The sequence below is a fragment of the Crassostrea angulata genome, chromosome 5 (assembly GCF_025612915.1).
Source record: "Crassostrea angulata isolate pt1a10 chromosome 5, ASM2561291v2, whole genome shotgun sequence".
NCBI classification, from domain to species: domain Eukaryota; kingdom Metazoa; phylum Mollusca; class Bivalvia; order Ostreida; family Ostreidae; genus Magallana; species Magallana angulata.
Window position 1 is genome coordinate 36,132,258 of NC_069115.1, and position 26,464 is coordinate 36,158,721.

Here is a 26,464-nt window from a genome sequence, read left to right on the forward strand (position 1 = left end):
TGTATTTTATAAGCTTCTCGAAGATAGTAACACACATGTTTAAATGTTTACGGTTATGAATGTACTGTAGAAATTATAAATAAGTTTGACTAGTTAAAACACTGATGGCTTATAATATTTTTTGATTAAGTGTTCAGTGTAAGTGTACATGAGATATATAAGGATTGAGTGTTATTCGTCTTCAATTTCATACAGATTACATAACGATTACGTATAAGTTTTAATTGGGTGTCAGAAACTCTGATAATTCTGTTGCATGTAACGACCTTGCTCTATCAACGGGAATAATAAAAGTGGACTGCATAGTATTTTGAAACATAACTATTTTGTGTTTCGTAGATCTACTCGTTCATAACTGTTATTTTTCCTAGTCACCTAAAACATTTGAGAGAGAGAGAGAGAGAGAGAGAGAGAGAGAGAGAGAGAGAGAGAGAGAGAGAGAGAGAGAGAGAGAGAGAGAGAGATGGGGTGGGGGTTGTGTACACGGTGTGCTTCACGGTCGTCTCCCAATATACAGGTAGGCAAAGGTCTATTGTTTCTTAAGCGACAAAAAAACCGTTCAATTCACACAGAATATACAAGAAACTAACACGTGTATATATACACGTGTATAGCTATAGGTAGAGCCAACGATCACCAATCATCTTTGGACATGTAGCCCCCCCCCCCCTTCCACTAGCCCCAAATATTATAGTAAAGTAGTAAAGGAAATAGTGAGCAAGTTATTTTGTAATTAGTACATGATTTATAGAGATAAAAAAAATACATTAATCAACGTGTTCGTGTTCAGATTGTGACAATGGTACCGCTTCTTTTTTTTCTTTTTTCTTTTATACAAAACTCTGCGTGTAACCGTTTGAGGGAAAGTGAAGTAAATGATTGTTTGTCGTATGAAAAACATATGCACATGTCAATAAATACATGTATATACATTAAAAATCAATAATATTTGGTAATGCAGCCATGCATTAATCTTGCATTATTCTTGATTTTCTTTTTATCAGGGACGTATATACTTAGTATATACGTCCCTGTTTTTATCAAATGTAAAACATTTCTTGACCTTCGATTCATTCTGTTCAGTGTGATTCATTAAAATTGTCGGAATGACATTTTGCTTTTCGAACATTTAGAATGTGAATGTTGCAGTGGAACTCTTACCGACTCGCTACAAAAATATTAAAATATGTCTATCAGTTTGAAAATGATTGATATATTGTCACATATTTTTTGTGCATGTCCTATAGCTATTTATTTATTTTCCTACACATTCAATCCCGTTTGCTTGATAGTTTTCTCCTTACATGTATTTTAATTGTATTGAAAAAATACATGTACTAGAACAGTTAAACGCAGGTTCAACTACATCTCTCTCGAGGAGAGAGAGATGAATGGAGAAGACGTAGAAAGATATGAAGTGAAAGAAGGAGGGAAGACAAAGAAAGAGAGAGAGAAATGCATGTTTATATATACATATACGCTTGTGTGATTCTAGCAGTTACATGTATTATGAATAATTCGATAAAATAAGAAGTCGAAAACATTTATTTCAGTAGAAAGTTACTTTTAACATATGTATATATTTCCGAATAAAGTGGGGGAATATAATGGAAATCTCGAGAAAACAGCTTGATTCCTTGCTGAAAATTGACAAGCAAACAACTATATATTTATACATGTTTTCAAAGCCTTCTCTTTTATCATAAGGGTTTCGAAAAATATGACGATCTCTGCTGGTTTCTATTTTTGAAACACGATTTTTCATTCATTATGTAGAAAAAAACCCACTTTAAACAGAGCTGGTCTTTAGACCCAAAGATCGTGGAACAGTCTCGACAACGGTAAGCTGCCGTAGACTAGAATGTTCTTGCTGACAATAACAATTTAATAACAATACATGTATATGTTAGTATAACTCATGAACTTCCATCAAATATTATTTCAGTCAACATTTTTTTTTTTGGAGTAGATGCAAGATTTTTCTTTGACTTTTAGGAAGATTTTCACCACTAACAGACTTTTCACGAGCTGGGATTCGGAGGATGGGGTGGAATCCCCCCCCCCCCCCCCCCTGGAAAAAAATCAAATTTTTTAAATTTTCATCGTAAAATGACCAAAAATATGCCTCGACCTCCTCCCCCGACAAACCTGAATACCCCCTACCCCCCCCCCCCCCCAAAAAAAAAATACTCTGAATGAACGCATGGTTTACAACATGACAGTTCTTAGAGAGAACAGAACTGGGTCAAACTTAAAAGGAGTGATATACGGACTATATAAAACTCGTATCACCCAACTTCATGTAATATAATAAATTAATCACAGCAATAAGTAAACCTCTCTTCTGAACATAATCATAAGGCAAAATGTTAACATTACAGCCATCTGAAATAATTTACAAATAAAATGACATAACTATAAATGACAGGCGTGCATTTTAAATCCACAGTCGTAAGAATTCTGTGTTGGAGTTTTCCCTTTATTTTTAAGTCATTCGCGCTTTTTCCCCTTAAGAAATTAATAATTTTATCTATGCATTTTTAGTACAAAGAAATAAAAGACTAACATACAAAAAAAAATAAAATAAAATAATTAGCATTTAGTTGTTTAGATTATGGATTCTGCGTAATTTTTTTTTTACTTTCATGATTTTTACTCATTTAGTGAGTGTTAATCAATAAATGTGGTTTTTTTTTTATCAATATTAATATGATCATTTTTTAAGTTAGAAAATAAAAGTAAAACATTAAGATCGCCCATCAGGTAAGCGGCAGGTGTGCTCTTTTCTCAGCGGGCGAATGCGTTCTGCGTAGGAGTTGTCTACTTACCCAACTTTTACTTAGTTATTTAATGAATATAAAGTCATTTTTTTATTGCTATTAGATTTTATTTTGTTAAAGAAAATTTATTAAATTATCAATCAATAAACGGCGGGTATATAGATTTCTTCTGCTGCCGTATGAATTCTACGTACGAGTTATCTATCTTTACCAACATCTTTGATTTTTCGTCGATAAATCCGTAATAAAAACTTATAAAAATATTTTATTGTGTGAATTTATATGATTTTATCACATTTAATCATAATAAATCATAATTATATCGATATATAGCTGCATTTGCCGTGGGACTTACGTGGGACTTACGTGGGACTTGTTTTCCCCGTGGGACTTGTTTTAGTATCAGCGGAGAACTTTTGTTATTGGCTTGTTGACAACTCTTTGGCCAATTAGATACGGTTTTGTTAATTGTCTTTTCATTCCTGATCAAAATATGGAACACGAAAGTATGTCAGACTGAAAAATTAAGGATTCGGTTGTCTTATAACACTCTGCACCCTTTACATTTCTCGACAATCTGAAAGTACGACCAGACACTATGGACGACTCCAGCAATGGTTTGGGGATGGATCCCGAGGATTTTACTTCGGTAACGCAGGTTTACATGGAATATGATAACGATGATGACTGCAGCATCGGCAACCCCACTTGTTCAAGATTTGATGATCATGGGCATTCTTTTGGGAATGACAACTCGATGTCTGCATCAGAACATGACAAACAATTTGATGATGATGAGAGGTAAGAAATGAGTTATTTTCAATGTTTGTAAACAGCCAAAGGTAAAGGGGTAAGTCAACATAATCTATAGTCTGTCCCAAGATATTTATGCCTCACATTAAGACGATTTTTAATAAAAATACACATACCTGTGAAAGAAGTGCAATTGACATCAATGAAAGGGAAAATTTCTAATATACATGTATCTTCATTGACACATTATCGTTTTTCACTCGGAAAAATTCACAAAAATGAAAACCGATTACTTAATGAAATTTATAATGGGGAATGTTTACATCTTTTCTCCTATCGGAATCTCACTTGGAATACCTTGCACAATTTTCAACATTATCATCCATGTACCTTCATCTTAATTTTAAGCATGCAATGGAAAATCCCCGTAGACTTTTTATTTTTAGCTATGTATTGAAATCTGACAAGCAATAGAGGGGACGTTTCAAAAAGGGAGATCTTGCGGGTTTTTTTTTATACTACGGGTGCATGTTAAGTTTTTTTTTTTTTTTAGGAAAGGCTATATTCAATTATTTTATTTTACAGCAGTTATTTTTTAATTAAATTTTTAAAAGCATATACATTTGTACTTTTGTTTTTAAATCACATTCAAATACTAGATCAGTGGTAGTTAATGTTCAGTAACTGTTGAGCCATTATGCATATTGTTGCTGTAAATAGTACATTTATTTTTAGATGAAAGACAGTATTTGACATTAAAACTTTTTGAACATAATACATATACATGTAGATGTTGAAACAAAAAACTGTACAGTAAACAAATGTTTTTCTTCAAGTAAAAGCTACATTATTTTGACTAAATTAAAGCTAGCAGATAATGATTATTTTGCATACATTAATGTTTTTGTATTTTATTGCTAACTTTTACAAATATTTGGCAAAAAAAACTTCTGCTAGTTAAAATCAAGAACATCACTAATCAAATGTTATGCATTATTCATATTCTTGAGAGTATACACTGTGAAATGTGCTAAGATCAAATCTTAAGATAATCTATACTTGAACTTGTTCATGTTCTTGTCGTTATATTATTTTCCACCAAATATCATACATGCTGAATATAATGCATGTACATTATAAACAGTACATGTTTGCATGATTGATATTTTACTTTTTTTCATAATTTTACAGTGAAATACTATAAATATTCAAATTTCATGTATTTATTATCAAATCAACATGATTTCAGGAAAATCAAGGAAGTTTCTGTCATGCAGTAGAGCAAAATTTTCCTTCCTAAAACTCTTTCATTCCTTTTTTTTTCTCTCAATTTTGACAGTCGCTACATCCACAATACGATATCAGATGACAGGATAGAAATGAGCATTAACCCTGGCATGAGGGGCGTTCCTGCCAACTTTAACCCCTCCCACGCCACAATCACCGTAGAAACGTGCGACCCAGATACGAAAGAAAAAGAATATAGAAGGTCAGTGGAATTATCAAACTATAATTATCATCTCGTTAATATGTTTTCACGTTCTCTACTTATTTTCAATGTTTGCCTTGATTAAGTTTGAGCTTGTTTTCATTGTATTCAAGAAAAATATATTTGGCTGGTATTGGGCACACGTTCAGAAATTTAGATTGCCCTCGATCTCCCTACAAATTGTACCTGTGGTTTCATCAGTTTGTTAAGATTTTAATCAGTGGTAAAAGTTACTTTAATTTAATAATTTAAGATGCATGCAGCATATGATAATAGAGAACACACAATAAATTCACAAAACAAGTATTCAACACACACCCAATATCCTGCACACCCTTTTTTCAAATTTAGATATTTTAAAATCAGCTTTAACACCAGTTCTGTGCTAAAACCTTTCCTATCATGGTAATCATGATGGTTTTATTTCAAAAACCCTTATTATAGATGTTGTGTTGATTTTAGCACAGTAGATTCTCTTGCTTCAACAAGTTGCAAAGAGGAGGCTCTGAAAATTGTGATCAACAGATGCTGTATGGTAGTTCATTATCACTCACGGTTCTTTATGTTAGCAGCTTGTATGTCACACCCGCAATCTTAGTTATTATGTAATACAAGTATCACACGACCACTTCATGTTTATATTAAAACACTTAATTTTTTGTGTATAGTGTTCTGCATGCTTGTTAAGTGTGTATTAGCCCCTTTATCCAGTGTTACAATATACAGTAGTATTATGTATATTTTTTGCGGGGGTGGGGGGGGGGGGGTTGTTGTTGTAGGGAATATAGTGAAATTTATATGGTTTATTTACAACATTTAAATACATGTAATATGTGTTTCAATTAATGATGTGCTATATGTATAAAGGCCAGCATTTATTTCTCTCCTTTCTACTAGTATATAATATTTCAAAGATATATTAATTTTTCTAAAGCATATTGAATTCATGTATTAAAAAATATGTATTTGCATTATGCAATTATTAGGGGACATACTTTTTAAAGTGAATTGTATTAATTATATATTAAACCAACCTTTGTAAATCAAACAAAATAATCAGTCTTGACTCTTCATAAAGAATTTATCACATTACTAAAACAGAATATTGAATATAATTCTTACTGAAAATGAACATGACTTGAACAGAAATTAAAAAAAATCATTTCAATCAAATTTACTATTAGTATTAATTTCTATTTTGTTTGTTTGAAGAACAATATTTTTAAACCATGCAATTTGAAAAGCATACATACAAATATTTATAATAAATGAAAAACCAGGAGTGATGTATGCTCAAACCAAACGTAATTCTTATATATATTGAAATACATGTATAAATCAATATTTAATGACTGCATAATACATGTATTTGATTTAGTGTTCAATTATTGATAGATTTCAGTGTGATTACAAGGGGTGTACACGGACCTACAGTACTGCCGGAAACTTGAGAACTCATCAGAAGACCCACAAAGGTCTGCATCTCATCAAATCACTGAAAACATACAAATATCATCAATGGTGTTATTCTTTGTATGTAAATGATTCATATGGATTATAACAAGCATGTGATTTGATGTCCTAAAAAATTACATAATGGGATTGTTCTTTAATTAGAATGATCATTCATTCTATTTGAATTGAAACTGGCTACTTGGGTACGATTTTAACAGAACTTATAAAGTTGTTGCATTCATCCCTCAATATGTGATTCTTTTGCCAGCTTTTTTTTCTTACTCTGCATACTGTAATAGTGGGGAATTTACACTAGTTACGCGGTATTTGCTTAAAATCGCGTAAAATACCCCCATGCGTATGGTAAAAATATGAAAATTTTCATGTGGTAAACAACGCATCTGCATAATTAATACCCAGGCATATTGTTTAACTCTTAAAAACGCATACTTTAATTACCACCAGTGTAAATAACCACTTTTACATATGTGATTCACTTGATAAAAGAGAACAATTAAAGGGAGTCTATAATTTTCATACATAAAAATATTACTAATAAAAGTTTTTCACTATATATTTTAATAATCCAGATTTATTATAGGTGAATACACATTTATCTGTGACCAGCATGGGTGCGGCAAGGCCTTCCTCACGTCGTACAGTCTGAAAATCCATGTCCGCGTACACACGAAGGAGAAGCCTTATGAATGCGAGGTCAAAGGGTGCGCCAAAAACTTCAATACTCTCTATAGGTAAGGGTTGCAGGTATAGATTTTTTATTTTATTTTTTTCTCTTCAAAAATAAAGCTGGTAAAGGGATGGTGGATCCAGGGAACTTGCTTGATTTGTGGACTAGAGGTGACTGACAGTTTGTTCTTAGAGACATTCTTTTGAGGAGAGAGGGGTTGGTTTTGAAGTGTATCTACCGTATATATAAATATATTAGGTACTTTTCTCGTAAGAGAACTGGACAGGCGTATCCTTCGTCTATCCACTTTTCTAAAGAATTACGAGGTACATGTGTGCTTAGAGAATTTGTTTTTGATATGTGGTAATTTCACACAGAATAAATAAATATAATTCCTTAACTATTTCTTTTTTCTTTTTTTCTTTTTTTATACAAATTACCATGAAAGTTAACCCCAATGAAAATTTATGACTTGATAATACTGTACATTTGACTCCATTGGGTAGATTTCTGTCAAATTTGAATTTGCTTTGCAGTTTTGTTATAATTATTTGTGGATATAATGATTTAAAAGATTTGTTTGTGGTTAAAGCAGCTTGACTTGACATGTAATGTATGTCATTAAGATGGACTTAGTTTCCTGTTAATGAATGCAATCATCTGTCAAACATTTATATAATCTGATTTTTATGTATGTATTTTCTAACACTAGCCATCTGACTTGTATTTGCAAATGCCAAATAACTAATCCAGTGGGTTGCCATGGTTTTACAATTAGCATTCAAAAGGATAATTACCAGTATGATGCCTGTTTGAAAACTCAGTTACTCAGCCATTCTTAGAGCAAGGAATAATTATTCCTGATAAATGAATTGGCACAAATGAAACAAGTTTAGAAATTGATTCCTTTGCTTAGATTTGGATGCATTAAAATTGATGATGAAAATCTCTTACTATATCTGTCCAGTTATATTTATATTTAACCAAAAAAAAAAAGGTTTTGATTGTATTGAAATTCAATTGCACATGTAATGGGATGAACAGAATTGACAAGAACCACAAAATCAATATAATTATGTAAATATGATCTACTGTACATGCATGTAATTATATTTTGTTAAATTTCAACTGGAGTTTCACATTGTATTGCTTTTTATGGTAATTAAAGATTACTGTTTTTGTAATGTGATGATTACTGTATATATATGTTAAAATTCATATTCATTTGTTAAAAGCATTATGTTAGAATTTATTGTGGTTGAAATTTAAATATTTATTTGATAAAATTCAAATTGAATCGCTCATATTTAATGGAACATTTTCTATTGTTATGAAATTTCAATTTATTTACTTTAATACCGGTACTTTAACATTAACAGATGATCTATTGACCTTCCCATATTGTTTAATTTGTGTTCCACAGTTTTCTTACCAATTTTCATCTACACAGTGTGTTCTATTTCTAGTGTGGCCCCAAAAATAAAGTCGTATACAGCATAATCAACGTGGCATGATATATTTAGGAAAACATTGGTATAGTGATTCTCTTGTACAGATTATCTTGTTCTGAATACTTTGTTTTGTTGAGAAATTTATCCGATAATGCATTAAGAAAAGGGACCTTTTTAGTGGTCAAAACTATGTTGCAAAAAAAGTATAGGGTTACTCTAGCTGAATCAGTTTTTGTTTGTTTGCATTTTTTTTTCAAACTATTTAAATTTTGGAAATTACTCTGTGGGAGTTAATTTACACCTACTTGTACTCTGAGTTCAAACAGCAACTCAGAAAAATTATACCACAAACACTATAATTGAATGTATATCTTATACACAGTTATGCATCGGTAAAGTAGATTTATAGTTAAGGTGGTATGGGACATCTGTCGATATTAACTGTCGCTGGTTTGGAATTTTCAAATTTTACCATATTCAACCATAAAATATGTTTAAAATTTTTAAAACTTTTAAAATCCACGGCAAGATTCAAACTCATGACTAATAGATCCATAGTAAACCCTCTAACCCACTGCACTATGCTGCTAGGTGACAATTTTGGGAAAGAAACTATTTCTTAAATTGCACTTGATTTTATTGGGTTTTTTCCAATAAATAGTACATCACAATATGGAGGTGCCTCATACCACCTGAATGTTGTCTTCTATAATTTGAATTTTACCTACAGAACAGTCATTTTAATACCACACAAGACAATGGCTTTTCCTGTTCTTTGACATCTAATTACCAGTACTTTTTTTACTAACGGTACATGTTTCATAATAAAAGACTACTATTGCAGCTCTCAAAACATTAAGTACATACCCGTATTAATTTTTTTTCAATTAAATAGTGATTGGGTCTGTTTCTTAAAAAAATAAAAGCTTTTATTGTAAGTTGATTTTTTTTTTATTTCTTTCCTTAGGTTAAGAGCTCACCAAAGAATTCACACAGGAGACACTTTTGATTGCAATGAGGATGGTTGTACCAAGTTTTTCACGACTCTAAGTGATTTACGGAAACACATACGAACACACACAGGCGAAAAACCATATCAGTGAGATGATGCATTATGAATTTACAGATAGATAAATTGAAAGAATTATGTATTCATTCACTGAATATGTCTTTAAAATTTAATTTAATTTGTTCATGTATACATATGTCTTTTGTATTTTAATTCTTAAAGATATCTGTAAATTAAAAAAAATGAAAGTTTTATTGCCAAAAAAATTACAGTGTAATAGATTTGAAATCCCCTTTTCAAGAAATCATTATAAAACAACATTTTTAATGAAATATGTTATTTAGTTTAAATGTTTATACAGCATATGTGAACTACAATGCTACATAGAATTGTATTACTGCAAAGAATGTCAAAATTAAAGTTAAAAAAAAGTTAACCAGCATAATTTTTGTTTTAAAAAGGTGTGATGAGAATGGGTGTGGGAAGGCATTTGCTGCTAGTCATCATTTAAAAACACATCAAAGGACACATACAGGTTAGTGGAACAGAACACACAATGTAATATAGCTAAGTGTAACATACTCACAGTGTCATTTAGTTTAGTGTAACAGACACACAGTCTCATATGTTTAAGTATAACAGACTCACAATCTAGTTAAGTGTAATGACTCAATGTCATATAATTAAGTGTAACAGATTCAATGTCATGTAGTGTAACAGACTTACAATTTCATATAGTAAAGTGTAACAGACTTGATTTCATATAGTTAAGGTCAGACGACACGTTCCTCAATTTTAGATAACTTTTTCCAGGAATTTGTTAATGGTTTACTACTACTTTGACAAGCCTTCTTGCAAAAAATTAGAGTACCTTACCAGGCATTTCTGCAAAATACTAGAGTATGCAATTTCCTATAAAATCTTCTTAAAAGTACACTTGAATTGCTGATATAAAAATAAATACCTCTACACCACAGCGAAATTCACTGTATTAGAACTATATCTCCGTCGGGGCGGGGATTTGAACTCACGTCCTCTAGAACCTGTACGCTTCTGAAAGTGAGCGGTCAGGGTTCTAACAACTCGACCATCAATACATATAACCATATCTAAGTAAATTTTGATGATTTCTAAAGTAATTATAAAATTAATATTTTTTATTGGAACTCTTTATTACGAGGAGAAACAAAAAAGATTCTCGAGGAACGTGTCGTCTGACCTTAAGTGTAATAGACTCACAATCACATATAGTCAAGTGTAACAGACTCACAGTGTCAGATATATAACAGACATACAGTCTCATATAGTTAAGTGTAACATACTTACAATCTCATGTAGTTAAATGTAATAGACTCACAATCACATATAGTCAAGTGTAACACTCACAGTGTCAGATATATAACAAACACACAGTCTCTGATATATAGTTAAGTGTAACATACAATCTCATGTAGATAAGTGTAACAGACCTACAATTTCAAATAGTCAAATGTAACAGACTCCCATATAGTTAAGTGTAGTATATTCACTATCATAGTTCAGTGTAACAGACTCACACTTAAATGTAGTTAAGTGTTAGTGTAACACACTCACTGTGTCATATAGTTAGTGTAAGTGAAACAGACTTTTGTCATATTGTTTAATGTAACAGACTTCCACTGTCATACATTTAAGTGTAATCATTGTTATATAGTTAAGTGTAACATAATCAATGTCATAAAGTTAAGTGTAACATACTCACTCTGTCATTATGGTAAATGTGACAGACTCACATACAGATACATGTAACAAAATATAATACAGATTACAGTACCAGACTCACATATTGTTAAATACATGTTACCATATAAAGTTGATGACAGTTGCAACTTTTCTAAGTCATTGTTTCTTTTCTGGTGTAGGTGAAAAACCCTATACCTGTCAGGAGGATGGGTGTAGCCGAGCATTCTCTACTTCCTACAGCCTGAAAACTCACAAATCCAAACACGAAAAGTCACTGGGGGATCAGGTAATTCAAGGGATTTTTAAAGGAACACAAAATGACACTTTTTTTTAGCTCAAAATGTTCAAATTTCAGTCTTGTTTTTTAATATGCATAGAATGGTCAAATTGGGCATTTCTAGTACTTCACCAAAAGTTGAATGTCTTTAGTGAAGTTATCTTACTTGTATGTTTTAACTTGAATTCAGGCATTCAAATTTTAGTCAGGCATCCCGAATGCTCAAGTTAACGTTAACGTACATTAAAAATATGATAATAGACTTTTAAAACATTGAACTAAAATTATGTCTTTTCTAGAAAAAAACACAAAAAAGGCACCCCAGTTGGTCATTTATACAATATTGATCATTTATATTAAGAGTTGTTTTCAGATAGTTTTGATTAAAAATAACTTCAAGGAAAACGTCTTCTGCATACATCTGTGTTGCTAAATGTATTTCAATTTCTTGTTTTTATTTAAAACAGAACTCAAAAGATGATACTGCCACTATTTACAATGAGGATGGAAGATTTCAATATAATATCTCAGATGTAAGTACCAAAATTCTAGAATCTGAATCTGGTGGATTTTTTTTTTGGCAATTTGGAGATAAAATGACACATAATGAGTGTTTTGAAGTTACTTGATATTTTCTTTAAAGAAAGAAAATGATAATTAGGACACTGTTTACAATTTTTGAGAGTTTGAGCATAGAAATTGCTTAATGATATTGAATTAAGATTGTTTAGATTGACTGTGAATGAAAGTTGATGACATGTTAATACTAATGCTTATAAAATGCCAAAAAAAAATTTTTTGGAAAGTTTACTAATGACAGATATTATATATTTTCGAAATCCATTTCATGATTTGATGAAACAATCTTGGATGTCTTCTCTTTTTTAAACTCTTTGACAGTCTGTCCCACATAGGGTATGTCCATTCTGATTCTAAAAACAAGACCACTTTTCATCTTGGTTTGAATTTTACTACACTTTCCTTTGCATGGAATTCATTTATTTTACGAAGATTATGTTACAGTTTCAGGGTGTGCATATAAATTCCTTCATTTATTTTTGCCACACAGTGGAATATGAATAGAATTAATGTCATTATAAATGCTATGCATATGGACATACTCAGTTCTCTTCAGTAAAATTCTATTGCATGTCAAGTGACATAATATCTACACCTAAATTGCAATGAACATTTGATATGCCTGAGTAACTGCACCTAATTGGCTTGTTGAGAATTTGGAACATGGAAAAGTTAATAATTCTGCATGAAGAGAGAGAGAGAGAGAGAAAGAGAGAGAGAGAGAGAGAGAGAGAGAGAGAGAGAGAGAGAGAGAGAGAGAGAGAGAGAGATGTGAGCATGATCTGAATGTGAGGAATTATTTTGTGAATGTAAAGTAAGAAATTGTGTACGGTAGTTAAAATTTACTGACAGTTTCATTATTAATCTCTTCTAGTTGGTTTCATAATTTATTTCTTCTGATCAGTAATATTATAGAGAAAAAACCAGATAATATATTTTGCAAATAATACATGTATATATATATTTTTAAATTCACATTAAGTTCTTGCATGCATTGTTATTTTACTTTCCTTAAAGAGAAGGAGGGGTTTTTTTTTTCCTCAAAAGAAGTCAAACACTGTTTTGATGGCATGAATATTTTAATTTGAAGTTCTTGTATATGACATTTTGGCTATTATTATTTTGTATGTATATTAAATCAGATACAAGTATATTGCAACTATAGGGGTGTACAGTTATAATGTACATTTATTTTGATTCTGGGATATTATCAATCTGTCAGTATTACCAACATAAACATATTTATCCATCATATTATTACATTACATGAGGGGAATGCCGTATATCCAGGGGGGTTTTCGGGTGTCACAAAATTTGCGAAAATGGGGAAAATATGTAGCATTTTTTATTTGCGTTGGTCATTTTTGGGGATTTTCGAGGTTTCCTATGGAAAATAATTCAGGCTATAATTTGTGCTTATTCAATATTTTGCGTCTTGAAAGAGATCACGAAAAAAGCAAAAATTAGATCACCACGAAAATTACCGGATATACAGTATTTCCCTGTATACAGTACATTCAATAAAATCTCTGAAGAAAAATTTGAAGAGGATATAATATTTACTTAAATTCATTCTTACTGTATAATTATGATAATATATAACAACCTCAACATTAAGTTACAGTTGCAATATGTTGTATGTTGAAAAAGGTAATGCTAAAATGCTTTAAACAAACTGAATCTACACTGAGTTTTCTATTTATTCCATTTATATTCAAATTACATGTTGAGTATTTCTTTCACATTTCAGACAGAGGGCATTCTAAGTACTTTGGGTCTCTTTGAGATGGGAGAACAGAATAACTCAAACACTAATGGTGAGTTTCCCTAAAACAGTCAACAAATATTTTTAATGAAGTTTTGTATCTATCTAAAGGATTGGAATATTATGTTGGTTGACATTTAGATTCAGCCAGGTTCTGATTGAAATTATTTCAAATGGAAGTCATTTTTCAATTTCACTTAATAAAATGTGATTTTCTTAGCTGAATTAAACTTCTCTGCTTTATGATAATTCATCTGTGATTTAAATTCAGTTTAGATTTAATGAATTTTTTTTCTAACAGATTATGTGGACAGACCTGCCATCACGGAGATTGTGGACGAGCTGAAGGATACAGACAACTGTAACATGTGTGTCTACAACCACACACATCCGTCAGTGATGGGCGACACGGATGTCAACTACTCAAATCAGAATCAGCAGCCACCCCATCACCAAGTCTTCACGGAACTCAAGAAAGACAACCCGGGCAGCCAGCAGCCAATCAAAGACATGGTTCAGTTGACTCCTGTTCCGGTCATCCCGATCAATCTGCCAGTGGTGCAGGACATCCACTCGCTCCAGAACACCGCGCCCAATCTCCAGCCTCTCGACACACAGCCCATGTCGATTCCCGCCGTGCAGACCACGCCCAAAGGTGATAGCTCGCTGCAGACGGTCACTGCCTTGCCTGTGCTGCAGAGCGGGAGCGATGTGGTGAATAGTTCGTCCATGTTTGTGGAGCACTACCTGATTACGAAAGTTATTGAGAAAACTCCTGCGGGTCAGCAGGTCAAGTCAGAAAGCACGCTGCAGCTCACTCCTAGCTTGCCGCCGACACAAGTCATCGACGCGCCGCAGTCTGTCATAGATCTATCCACTACAGGAACCGGAATCAGCTTAAACCCCCATCAAACTCAGCAGCCCGCACAGTTCATCAACACAAATGCAGCCAATGAAAATCCACAGATCCTGGAGAAAAGCAACACAGATTATATGTCCATGAGTGCCCCTGCTCCAACAATCATGATGCCGTCTGCTAACGCTTTGCCAGCACAAGTTCAGAGCCTTCAATCTCAGCATGGAATTCTGGACGACTTTTCCTCAAATGGCATTCCGAGGCAAGAAAGTGCAAATAAGACACTGGTCACTCCTGCAGAATTCAATGTTCGAATGGAGCATATCCCAGCAATCATTGCAGCTAATCCGGACAAGAAAATCACGATATTGCCCTCCACTGATGGTGCTATGCAGCCTTCTATTGTCAAAATCTCCACCGACAAAGGCTATATAGAGCTGCCTTGTGGAATGGAAGGGAAACTTGTGCCTATTGTTTCAACTTCCAATTTCACCTTTTCCTCTACAAATGCAATAAACACTACATAACATTTGTTGGGGGAAATCGCATTAATTATTACCTCATTATATGCTTTAACTGGTCTGTTAAGAATCAAGTAATAGTGTGATATTAAGTAATGTATTGATCGTTCAATTTCATTTTCTAACTGAGTTTCTCGAAAGTGTTCTGAATCGTTGTATACTTCTATATATAATTCATTGTTATCTGTTTTAATTGAAGTTGTTTTTATTATTGTCATATGTGCTTGTGCAGGAATGATGATGAATAAATTATATACATAATTATATATATGTAAAAGAAAATAATAATTCTGTCCTTTGTATATTAATTACCATTTTGTTTCCATGCTGCTTTAAGGATTTAATTTTGTTTATTAAAATTTTATGAAATATCACTGTTTAGATCATTGTCGCAAGCCACATGTTTTTTGTCCATTCTATTTCCACAAATGTTTGAGGATATTAAATGGACACAAAACCTGTGGCTTGCAACAATGCATTTAGTCTAATGGTAACCAGTAGCTTTTGGAGTCCAACACCAGTTGAATTATGAAAGAATATAAGACATTCAATTTTTAGGCTTCCTAAACCAATTTTATCAATCATTTGAAGAAAACTTTACAAAACAGATATTTCAGATTGTTGTCTCGCACTACATTTGCACTTTTTAATAACACATCTTTATTAAAACTGTTAAAATGTCGATATATTTTTTTTTGGGGGGGGGGGGTCGACCAATTAAATGGTATGTAAAGTAGTTGGTGACCCCCCCCCCCCCCCCCTGATGATTTCCATACCAATAAAACTTTGATAAATCTAAAAGCTTCATCGTGTAGGCGATATAAGTACATTATTATTTTCTACCATGACAAAAACCCAACACGACTAATCTATTGAACGAGTTAATATAAGAGAACGAAAGTTAACAACTTCCGGTGACGCATCTTGGAAAATCGATGATACGATAATTTGCGAACAAATTTTGAACAATGGAATCGAAGTATGACAAAGTTGCTTATCCTGAAAATGCGTTTCTACATTCTGACAATGAACAGGAGGACTTTGGCACCGGTGTTTATCCAGGAGTCTCCATAATATCCAGGAGATACAAACACGAAGATACCATTAAAATCGCTTGTTTCAAAGTGAAACGAAAGTTCAGCAGGGTTGCTTTAATTGGAGGATGTCTAGCTATTCTTCTTTTAATTATCGCTATCATCATCATCAGTACATCGGGGAGAAATGAAGCGGAGAAAGAAAAAGATCTCTACAGTTCAAACAAAAAGCCTTATGGTAAGATGCTTGACGTTATCATAGATTATTTTCTGATCTTTTTAACAACTCACGTTGTTAAATCATTTATATTTTTAATATTAGATAAATCTTAATTCTATAGATGTGATATAATCCCAAGTTGCTGTCCCTTTTCTGTCATTAAGTGGATTATGATATTACTGTTTCAATCACCTGATCACTGATTAAAAATTAGTTTTTACAAAGTGTCCTTCTTTTGTGTCGCAATGTCACCATGAAAAACTTTATCCTGGCCTTTAAACTTAGATGAGCTCACTTTTAGTGTCAATCCCATGTTTGAACTAAAATTAAGTAATCAAAATAACCATCAGTTAACTTAACTGAGTTAAGTGTTAACTTGTAAGGCTAACGAAAGATGTTGTCAATCATGAATGATGTGTTTGTCACTGATATAACACTTTTGTGAGATATTGATGGTCATGAACGCTAAGGGAAACAATTTTGATTATTATTTAAAATGTATACCCAGGCATGACTTTAACAATGGTATGTCGCTTTTTTGCCAGATATCAATGGTAATTTTGTAATATTTGATAAATCTATATACTTGCACTTCAGATATGATAACATGCCCAAATATACTCTTAGTTTTCATTTTTTTTTTTATCATATACATAGCCTGTATGCTTAACGGAATTTAATTATGCAAGAATCACACCATTAGTGCTGATTTCTGGATGTGTCGTGCTGCATGATGGAGAGGGGGATAATGGTAGTCAAAGCAGGTCTAATTAATGGAGTCTGACTCATGAGTATGAATTCATTTCGAAAGTGAGATTAAGCTATTTATTGATCATGTCGTATATTGTATACATCATTTCTAATCTTAGATGCAGATGACATTCAGATTATGCCCCCTAAGGAATTGATTTTCCTTATATAACCTGTTTCCCGGGAGAAAATTATCTGCATTGGTTGACAAATTGCAAATATTCTCATGTCCTCATGAAATGTGTGAAGAAAGGGGGCTTCCCCGACTATTAATGAGCAGGTTGTAAGGATCAGTTATGTAAGGAACTATTGATAAGACTAGACAAACATTATTTGAATCGAAAAATACAAATCAAAGTAAATGGAGATTTTTTCCTCATTAAATTGCATGATCATAGTTTAGTTACGTGTGTTGGTTTTGTTTGACGTTTCTCTCTTTCGGGGAGTTGAAAGACTATAGGAGGGGAGATGCATAGATTGCACTAACTTAAATCTAAAGAGTTGATGATTATAGCATCAAAAAGATTGTAACAAGGTGATAGAGGTAAACCATATGATATACAATTGTCAAATGATCAGATACAGTCATACTATCGAAATACAAAAAAAAATAAAAAAAATTAAGGGGGTTGAATTATTATGTAATAAGATAAGGAAAGACTTCCACCATAGAAATTATTATTTGTCTTGAAAATTGATACTTAGTGTTATCACAGGCGAAGACACTGGAAAATGTAAATATATATAATGACATTTTATGTGTGGAAAGAAACCAAGATCTCTCTCTCTTTCTCTCTCTCTCTCTCTCTCTCTCTCTCTCTCTCTCTTTCTCTCTCTCTCTCTCTCTCTCTCTCTCTCTCTCTCTCTCTCTCTCTCTCTCTCTCTCTCTCTCTCTCTCTCTCTCTCTCTCTCACAAACTTGATCCTAAAATTATGATTTTGTGGGTATTTACTTAGCCCAAGTATTGAAGCCCTTTACTTAATTATTTTGAATCGTTGCAACATTATCCCTGTATTCAAGTTACTTGATTAATACTCTGTAAAATCTAAAATCTAAATGTTTTGATAAGAATTATTAAAGTTTAAGGAATTGTGTGCTTCAACACGTCAAGCCTGTATGGATACAATACAAAATTATCCTTCAAAAATTTGAACTAAAAAAAATGTCCCCTTTTGATGTTTTGTAATATTTGGTGTTGCAAAGAAAATTGCCCCCGTTTCAACAACAAATAATTTGTGAGCCCTTTTTCAAATCCTGGATTTACACTAGCTATTAACAGCTAGGTTTCCCAGGTTTTGAGGCTGTGATGGTACAGATTTCAGTGTATTGATTATTGGATACTCCAGAACTGGCTTGTAACTTAATTTGCTCTGTTTATTTTGTCCTACTCTATATTTAACAGATTTGCATCACTGAGCCTTCTTATAGGATAATATATACTATGTATATGTATAGTTTGTATACACATATGCATGTTGTCTAGGACGTCTAGTCTGTACAAAAATATCAATATGTGTAGTTTACATTAAATTAAGGTTTAAAATATCATGTTTATAATCTAAACATATTAGATGAAACCATCACCTGGATTTTGAACATAGAAAATTCAATGAAAACCACACATATTCAGCATGTCTTTTAAAAATGTGTGTTTTAAAATAGTCCAACATCCAGGACAGCTCAGAGAAGTTTGTGTCTTATTTCCCATTTTTGCTACAAGTAAGAGAGTTAAACTTTTATAAAAAAAAGTTTTCATGGATTAATTCCTGACAACAGCTGTAACCCACAAATCTGATAACTCTCAAAAATATAATGTATAAAAGTGGTTATTTACGCTGATGGTAAGTACGCATTTGCTGGTGTCAAACTGCGTGTGGGTATTAAATACGCGGATGTGTGATTTACCACACGAAAGTTTTGATTGTTTTAATATATGGTACCATAGTATTTAAAGAGAGTTTTAAGCTTATCGCATAATTAGTGCAAATTTTCCCAAGCGTAAATTACCACTTTTACAGTACTCTGAAACTACTGTAAACGTATTACATTTGGCTGTGTATTCTATTTAGCGTTTTTTGGCGGAAAAAGCGTCCGCTAAATCAAGTACATCGCCAAATGTAAAATATGTAAGTAGATAAATAGTTACATTTAGAAATGCGCTAAATCAAATCTACGCTAACTTGTTCAAAAATCATTCCGCCAAATATCGTACACGCTAAATATAATACGTTTACAGTATTCTGTTCTGACTCCTAGACATGCGATTTCAGAGGTCACCAAATCTTGTCATTTGATTGATATTATTGTCAAGTTGAAGTAGCAATTTAAATTGCCCATGTAGGTACAGTCTAGCAAAGTTTCATTTTTCAAAACATATTTTTTCAGCAGTGTTATCTTCAATCTAATTATTTTTTTTCCCAAGTGAACAGTTTTGATTGCTTTGCGGCAATTTCATTATTCAATCAGATGGTGAAACTTTTAAAGTGTCAAGTAATATTTCTAACCATTGCAAGAGGAAGTGAGTGGAAAAGATCAATAATCCAATTGTTTTCCTTTGTTCCGTTTGAACAGGCATCATTGAGATCCATTCATTCGTTTTATCAGATGTTTTAAGCAGATAAATGATTCTGAATAGAAGCTGTTAAGTCATTAGGAGTGCCACTTCAGGAAAAACAGAGTGTGTATTGAGAGGGCACTAGATCCACTTTAGCACTGATATGTCATTGGTTGTTTAACTTATCCAGCAAGTGTTGCCCTTATGCAGTCTCTCTCACAAGACTCACACAGGGCTTGCTTGAATACCAAAGCCTTTAGTTTAAAGCGATATGAGCTTCTGTACAATTTTCATGTCTGAACTTTTCATTGTTGATTGATGATTTTGTACTGTACTGTTTATGTTTATCAATTTAACAATCATGAAAAATTTATTTCATGTGGATACATGTTAATGTATCTAAACATGAGTTTGACTTAAAAATGACAAAAAAAAGTTTCATTGTGGAGGGGGGGGGGGGGGGGAGGGGGGGATCAACTTCTTTTGAGAAATTTATCGCTATGAACCAAAAAAGAAATCACTGCTGTATTAGAACTCAGAACTTGTGGGTCAGTAGACTGGAGCTGTACTGACTACTCATCAGAAATAGACTAATTTATACGATTAAGAGAACAACTTAACAACAAAATTTTGAATGTGTTTAAGTACGTCTTAAAAATTTCCGAATTATTTAAGGTGAATTTTTGTGATATAAACAGTTTGACAATTGGTTAAAATTGGCATTTTAATGTGTCGTACAGTCATAAGAAGTAATATTTTCAAGGTGTTGAAAACCCCTTAATTTCCAGTTATCATCACATGGAATCAATTTAGAATCTCTTTTTTTTTTGGTATATGGAATGTACTACCATATATGAAGTGTTTTAATTTGTACCGTAATTAATGTTTTGTTCTTGTTTCTCTGTTACCAGGCCTTTTCTTTCAACCAGAAGTTGACAACAGTCCACTGCTCTCCTTCAGTCCACAAAACCAGGCCTCCATGAACCCCTACTTGAATAACTTGGACTTCCACATGCATGGTATTAATTAATTAATTATTGCATGGACTAATTACACCTGTCAAGTGCTGAGAGTCCACATTTGTGGTCAAATTTGAGCATCTTCATGTGGCTGCAGTTTCTCCACTAATTTTGTTCATTTAATTCAAGCTATTGTAAATCCATGAATATTTTTTTTACATATTCATATCCCTAGCAAACATAAAATACATGGCTATTGCATGGACCAATCTTGCAACTAATCCATCAAACTTCAAAATTCACTCTCAAGATTGTTAAAAAAACACTTTATATGATTGATTAATTATTCTTGGGCTTTTGCATAATTCTACAGTAAACAAGTCCCCTGTACACCTGCATTACCGGTGCATTTAAATTTCAAAATCCTCTTTCATAAAACCATCTCATCTATTCAGCATGTCTGCCTTTGCTTACAGTGTACAATACTTACTCCTACGACAAGGACCCTTACATGGTGTGTAAAAACGGAGAGGAAGTCCCAGACGGCAAGGTGTGCGTTCAGAAGATGGCCACGTTCGGGGAGGAGTGCACACACCTCAACCACTACGGATACCTACAGGGCAGGCCCTGTGTGCTGCTCACATTGAAACTGGTACAAATTTGACCCCACTCTTCTTCATGTTCTTCCGTAGAAAGTTTTTCAGATTGGGTATATTATCTACAGTAAAACATCATTATGGCCTATTAAGTAGGGCTTTGATTTTTCATTGTATGAAAAATATTCTTACTTCAGTAATATAACAAGTAAGTCAACTGCTATAATCATGAAGATTCCAAAATGCATTTGTAACGTTACCCCCTCCATTATCATGATAAGAAAATTACAGATTTAAAAAAGCAATTTTCCCCCCAAAAATTGCGTGTACACAGTAATTTTTTCTGTTTCGCATTACATGTATTAATATTCTTCACTGTAGTTCATATTTGCCATATCACACAAAGGAGTCAGTGAGTCTTGAATCTTATCGGATCTAAGCTTTTAAAAAACTCTTTTTTTTTCTTCCAGAGACCAGATGATGTACCAGAAAACTTTCCCAACAATTCAAAAGTTGGGAAAATGTTAAACGATACATGGTCACCATACCATATTGGGCTGACCTGTGATGGAGAGGTAAGGATTGCAACAAATACAGTTCAGCCCCCCTCCTCCCCCCCCCCACCCCCACCCCCCCAAAAAAAATCTTTAGTTACTCTTGCCAAATTTTATTTAGTGTACCGTTAAAGGCAGTATGCAGATATTTTATTATTTACTGTTATTGCAGTTTTTATGGTACATATTAGAAAGGAGAGAAGAAAAAGTAATTTTGAATGATTTTCAGCTATAATTTAGTTAACAAAATGTTCATATACCCGTACAGTAAAACTCGTTTAGTACGAATATGGATATAGCGATTTTTTGGATGAAGCAAAGGTTATTTGAGTCCCAGTAAAATTCTTAACAAATCTTTGCACAATTTTATGGTTATAATGAATTCGAATATATTAATGATTTTATGGATATAGGGAACTGATTTTGAGTCCCGTATAGGTGAATAATAATGAAATTAAGCACCTTTATAACGAATTTTTTTTACAGTTTAAAAAAGTTTGTACTACCATTTAACAAAATAGTCTGAATGAATTTATTTTCATATAATTTTTTTCAATTCACAATCCGATTATTAAATGTATCAAAGTACTGATTTTTATTTTAAGCCTCAATTATCAAAAATTATAGTCGGTTAAGGAAAACATGTATATAATGAATTTGCCATAGATATTATTACGAATTCGTTATACAGATATAACAAATTACGGATATAATGAAGAAATTCCATTGGTCCCTAGGACTTTGCTATAATCGAGTTTTACTGTAGTCTAAAAACAGCCACATTAGAATTCATGGTGGCCAATTTTTCGTGGGTTGCCCTCCCCCACGAATTTACGTCCTCCACGAAAACAAGTTTTGTGAGAGTTATTAAAACTGAAAACTAACACATCCACGAAATTACATCCCCACGAATAAGCAAAAAACCAACAATCCACGAAAATTGGCCCCCACGAATAAGCAAACAACCAACAATCCCCGAAAATTGGCCCCCACAAATTTAAATGATTCCACAGTATGAGGAATGCACAAAATTGGTTCATTTATTAAAAAATTGTCTCTCTTTTTTTTTTCAGACGGAGGATGACAGGAAGTACATCGGCTCGGACCAGTGGTACACCCCCGTGTTGACTGACCACACGGTGATGAAGGAGAAACCCATACAGAACTTCCCTGGGAAGGGCTTCAATCTGCCCTTCTTCCCTCAGAGAAACCCGGACAAATACATCCCCCCATCCGTCATGGTCCAGTTCAACACGCTAATGACCAATCACCCCATCAGTATCAAGTGTGTGGCCTGGGTGGCCAATCCGGAGTTCGGAGAGAATCCGGAGGAGTCGGATATTTATACCGCCAGGTTCCGGTTCTTAATAACAAAGTAGATAAGGACTAATGAAATGTTACAAAGGTGTTTTGTTTTGTTTTCTTCGACGGAAAAGTGAGGATATTTAATTTCTGTGGATGTTAAAATCTAAGATTTGTCACAATTTTAAAGGTTATTAGCCTAGTATTTAGATATTTTAGAGACGTTAAATGCTTATATGGATGTTTCTTCCAAGACAATGTTCATTAAAGATTTTATAAGAGTCCCTTTATTTTCAATGAAATTAATTTATTTTTATTTAAGAGGGTAATTAAGTTTAAGAACTGTTTACAAAAAAGTCACGTGAAATCCAAGCAAAGTTAAGTGATTGAAAATACTGTAGATTATCATTGATTACCTCTTCAAATAAAGAAACAAAATCTGTTTGATGCCTAGCCAGCAACCCATTCCCACCTTTTATCTGAAACTATATTTGAAATTTTAATTACGGTATTTAAAATGTAAACAATGAATGACACCTTGATTTTATGTATATGTAGTGTATTTATTTTAATTTCCACATTTGCATACATTTGATGAAGAAATTAGCATTGTACACATGTATAATACAAATGTCATTTTTAAATGTTTTATTGGAACACATGTTTGAATGTTTATCAATGCAAATCCAAAATACTTGTGCAGGAGTGATATTTTTGTATTTAATACACATACATGTATATGAACGTGTTCACTATCTATGTATAGACTTTTTGTGTTTTAGTCACTAGCTGAAAGTTGAATTGTTTCAATCAGTTAATTAAAGCGGAATGTTTGGCTCTAAATGGAAAGTGATTCAACTTTTTAGAAAAAAAAGGTCTTAGAAAGATCATCTTGTTCATGGGGACAGGATTTATTGTTAAAAGAAATTTCTGAACACTATTTCAATGAGAGTATGAACTTCTCAAATCTTAATTTATCGTCACGCCAATATCAAAGAAAAATGATGAGATAGAATTACAAAATTTAAGAAGATATGGAATATCTTAATTTGTGACATACCGATACTTTGATTATCTCAAAATGGCCAATTCATACTCTTCCAGAAGTACATGTGCATATATTTCACACAGTAATGGTTTTTTTAAGCAGAGTTAAATCATGTATATTGCTTAATTTTTCAAGTAAATGTACTTTTTCTAAATAACATGTATATTTCAGCATTCCTACAAATTTTTCAATTACTCTGACTTTTAATCAGTGTCAAAACAGATGAGCTTAACATTATACATGATCATTCATATGTGGGGGTTTTTTTTTCATTGATATCTTTATTAATTTCTTTTTCCACTCATATCATTCCAATTTATCTTTATATATATATTCTATGGAAACTATTTTTGAAGAATTCTATGTATTTTTATATTATTTGTTGTCATAATTATAAGATATTAAGCATATAAAAAAAGATGTATATTTAGAGCAATACATACGTACATTTTTTCATCACCATATTCTATTTTGTCTGAGATAAATAATTATAAATTTCTTGTAATAAACACAGGTGCCTTTTAATATCCCATTTCAGTATTTTTCCAAGCAGAAGAACATTTTTTGCTGCAAAAGAAAAAAAAATCTTTCTCTTTCTCTAAGTTTTTGAAAATATCACACCGATTTAAAACCACATGGTCTGATTTTAGCTGTTTTTCTATTCATTGTTCTATTGCGTGAAAACATACATGTTTTACATTGTTTTGGTTGTAAAAAAAAAACTGTTTTCTTTACCTTAGATACTGGTTATTATCCTAATTGGCATTTTGTTTTCATTATATCATATATTTGTATCTTTCATTTGAATCATTTGCATTTTAAGTTTTTTATGTGCATTCCAGAACTTCAAGCATTTTTAAAGGTTGTTATAAATAGCTTTTACAATAGTTTGTTACTTGTAAAGAATTTGTACTTGTTCAATGTGGGGTATCTAATTTTTCAGTAAATATTTGGTTCGAAGTTTACATTCTGCTTATTATTGAAAAGTAACTGTTTTAATCAACAAACTTAATATTTTTTTTGCTATTTCATCTACCGGTACTTATAGTTCATGTATTTTTCGGGGGATTGGAGGGGGGGTTCAATTTGAAATTCAAGCTAGATAACCGGTACATGTATTTTGTTTTATTTTTTACAATGCTATTGTAAACGAACTTTTATTTGCTGCGACTATATTTCGCAATTTACAGGGATAAATTAGTTGACAACAGGCCTTATTCACAGCCTTATGACAAAAACGTGTTCGCGGCTAGATATATTTATAGCAACAAGGCACTCTCGAACCTCTCGAAAATTTCGGGCATTCAAATAAAAGTTGGTTTACTCTATTCTTTGCGGCAATGATCTGTTATTAAATAATGTGATTTTTTTCCTTTTTATTTGTTATTCACATTTATTGTCAATAAAGTTATTAAAATTAATATTTTTTAATTGAATATGTACCTCATAAACCCCACTTCAATATAAACACTAGCTCTTTTCAACCTGACGTAATTGAGATGGTGACTGTCTCTAAGGATTCTGCCAAAAGTAGTTCCAATTTGACCTTACCCTAACCTCCATGAAAGTTGTTCAATGCACACCCTTTCCTCATAGTATCAGCTAGTCTGGGCTAATTGGAGAGAGAATATGCTGTGAACAAGTGATGTTGGATGAACAGATGGACTAAGTGACCACTATAGGGCCCCTGCAGAGTGGGGCTCTTAAATACTTCTAAAAACTATGATCAACCAGCTTCATGTATCCTAATCCCACTACATGTATCCTAATCCCACTACATGTATCCTAATCCCACTACATGTATCATATAATCCCACTACATGTATGTAACCAGCAATGCATAGCTACAATATATGTTTCATCAAGAGGAATGGAATATTTTCCCTCTTTCACATATAATCCTACTTGCATCAAATGAAATAAATTAAATTAACGCTTATAGTAAATACATGTAAAATTTTTCTGTGGAAATTATACTCACTTGTTTAATACAGCAAAAAAAAAGCTTAATTCAAGCAATTGCCTGCATTCAATTGGCACAGGTTACTGTAAACATATTATATTTAGCGTGTACAGTATTTAGCGGAATTTGGATTTTTAAT

The 26,464-nt window shown here is 32.5% G+C and overlaps 2 protein-coding genes across 3 annotated transcripts; both read left to right on the forward strand.

The window, feature by feature from the left end:
- Positions 1 to 3,194: 3,194 nt before the first annotated feature.
- Positions 3,195 to 15,610, forward strand: LOC128185725 (zinc finger protein 90 homolog). 2 transcript variants are annotated; one of them, XM_052855361.1, is made up of 11 exons: positions 3,195 to 3,581; positions 4,873 to 5,022; positions 6,418 to 6,497; positions 7,079 to 7,229; positions 9,584 to 9,715; positions 10,087 to 10,160; positions 11,527 to 11,633; positions 12,092 to 12,157; positions 12,525 to 12,539; positions 13,954 to 14,020; positions 14,270 to 15,610. In XM_052855361.1, the coding sequence occupies exons 1-11, from the start codon at positions 3,379 to 3,381 to the stop codon at positions 15,349 to 15,351; spliced, it is 2,127 nt and encodes a 708-aa protein (XP_052711321.1). In that variant the 5' UTR covers positions 3,195 to 3,378; the 3' UTR covers positions 15,352 to 15,610. The 2 variants fall into 2 exon arrangements, with proteins under 2 accessions (XP_052711321.1, XP_052711322.1); XM_052855362.1 differs by lacking the exon at positions 12,525 to 12,539.
- A 636-nt stretch (positions 15,611 to 16,246) lies between these two features.
- Positions 16,247 to 25,783, forward strand: LOC128184647 (sodium/potassium-transporting ATPase subunit beta-like). Its single transcript, XM_052854210.1, has 5 exons — positions 16,247 to 16,617; positions 20,815 to 20,922; positions 21,339 to 21,514; positions 21,929 to 22,033; positions 23,086 to 25,783. The coding sequence occupies exons 1-5, from the start codon at positions 16,314 to 16,316 to the stop codon at positions 23,389 to 23,391; spliced, it is 999 nt and encodes a 332-aa protein (XP_052710170.1). The 5' UTR covers positions 16,247 to 16,313; the 3' UTR covers positions 23,392 to 25,783.
- Positions 25,784 to 26,464: the final 681 nt, after the last annotated feature.

What these genes read in the sequence shown, in the direction of transcription:
- LOC128185725 (XM_052855361.1), top strand. Translation starts at nt 3,379, where the DNA reads ATGGACGACTCCAGCAATGGTTTGGGGATGGATCCCGAGGATTTTACT. An exon ending in AAAGAAAAAGAATATAGAAG is followed by an intron (nt 5,023 to 6,417) that starts GTCAGTGGAATT and finishes AATTATTGATAG; the next exon opens with ATTTCAGTGTGATTACAAGG. An exon ending in ACATCAAAGGACACATACAG is followed by an intron (nt 10,161 to 11,526) that starts GTTAGTGGAACA and finishes TTTCTGGTGTAG; the next exon opens with GTGAAAAACCCTATACCTGT.
- LOC128184647 (XM_052854210.1), top strand. Translation starts at nt 16,314, where the DNA reads ATGGAATCGAAGTATGACAAAGTTGCTTATCCTGAAAATGCGTTTCTA. An exon ending in TGCTGCTCACATTGAAACTG is followed by an intron (nt 21,515 to 21,928) that starts GTACAAATTTGA and finishes TTTTTCTTCCAG; the next exon opens with AGACCAGATGATGTACCAGA. An exon ending in GGCTGACCTGTGATGGAGAG is followed by an intron (nt 22,034 to 23,085) that starts GTAAGGATTGCA and finishes TTTTTTTTTCAG; the next exon opens with ACGGAGGATGACAGGAAGTA.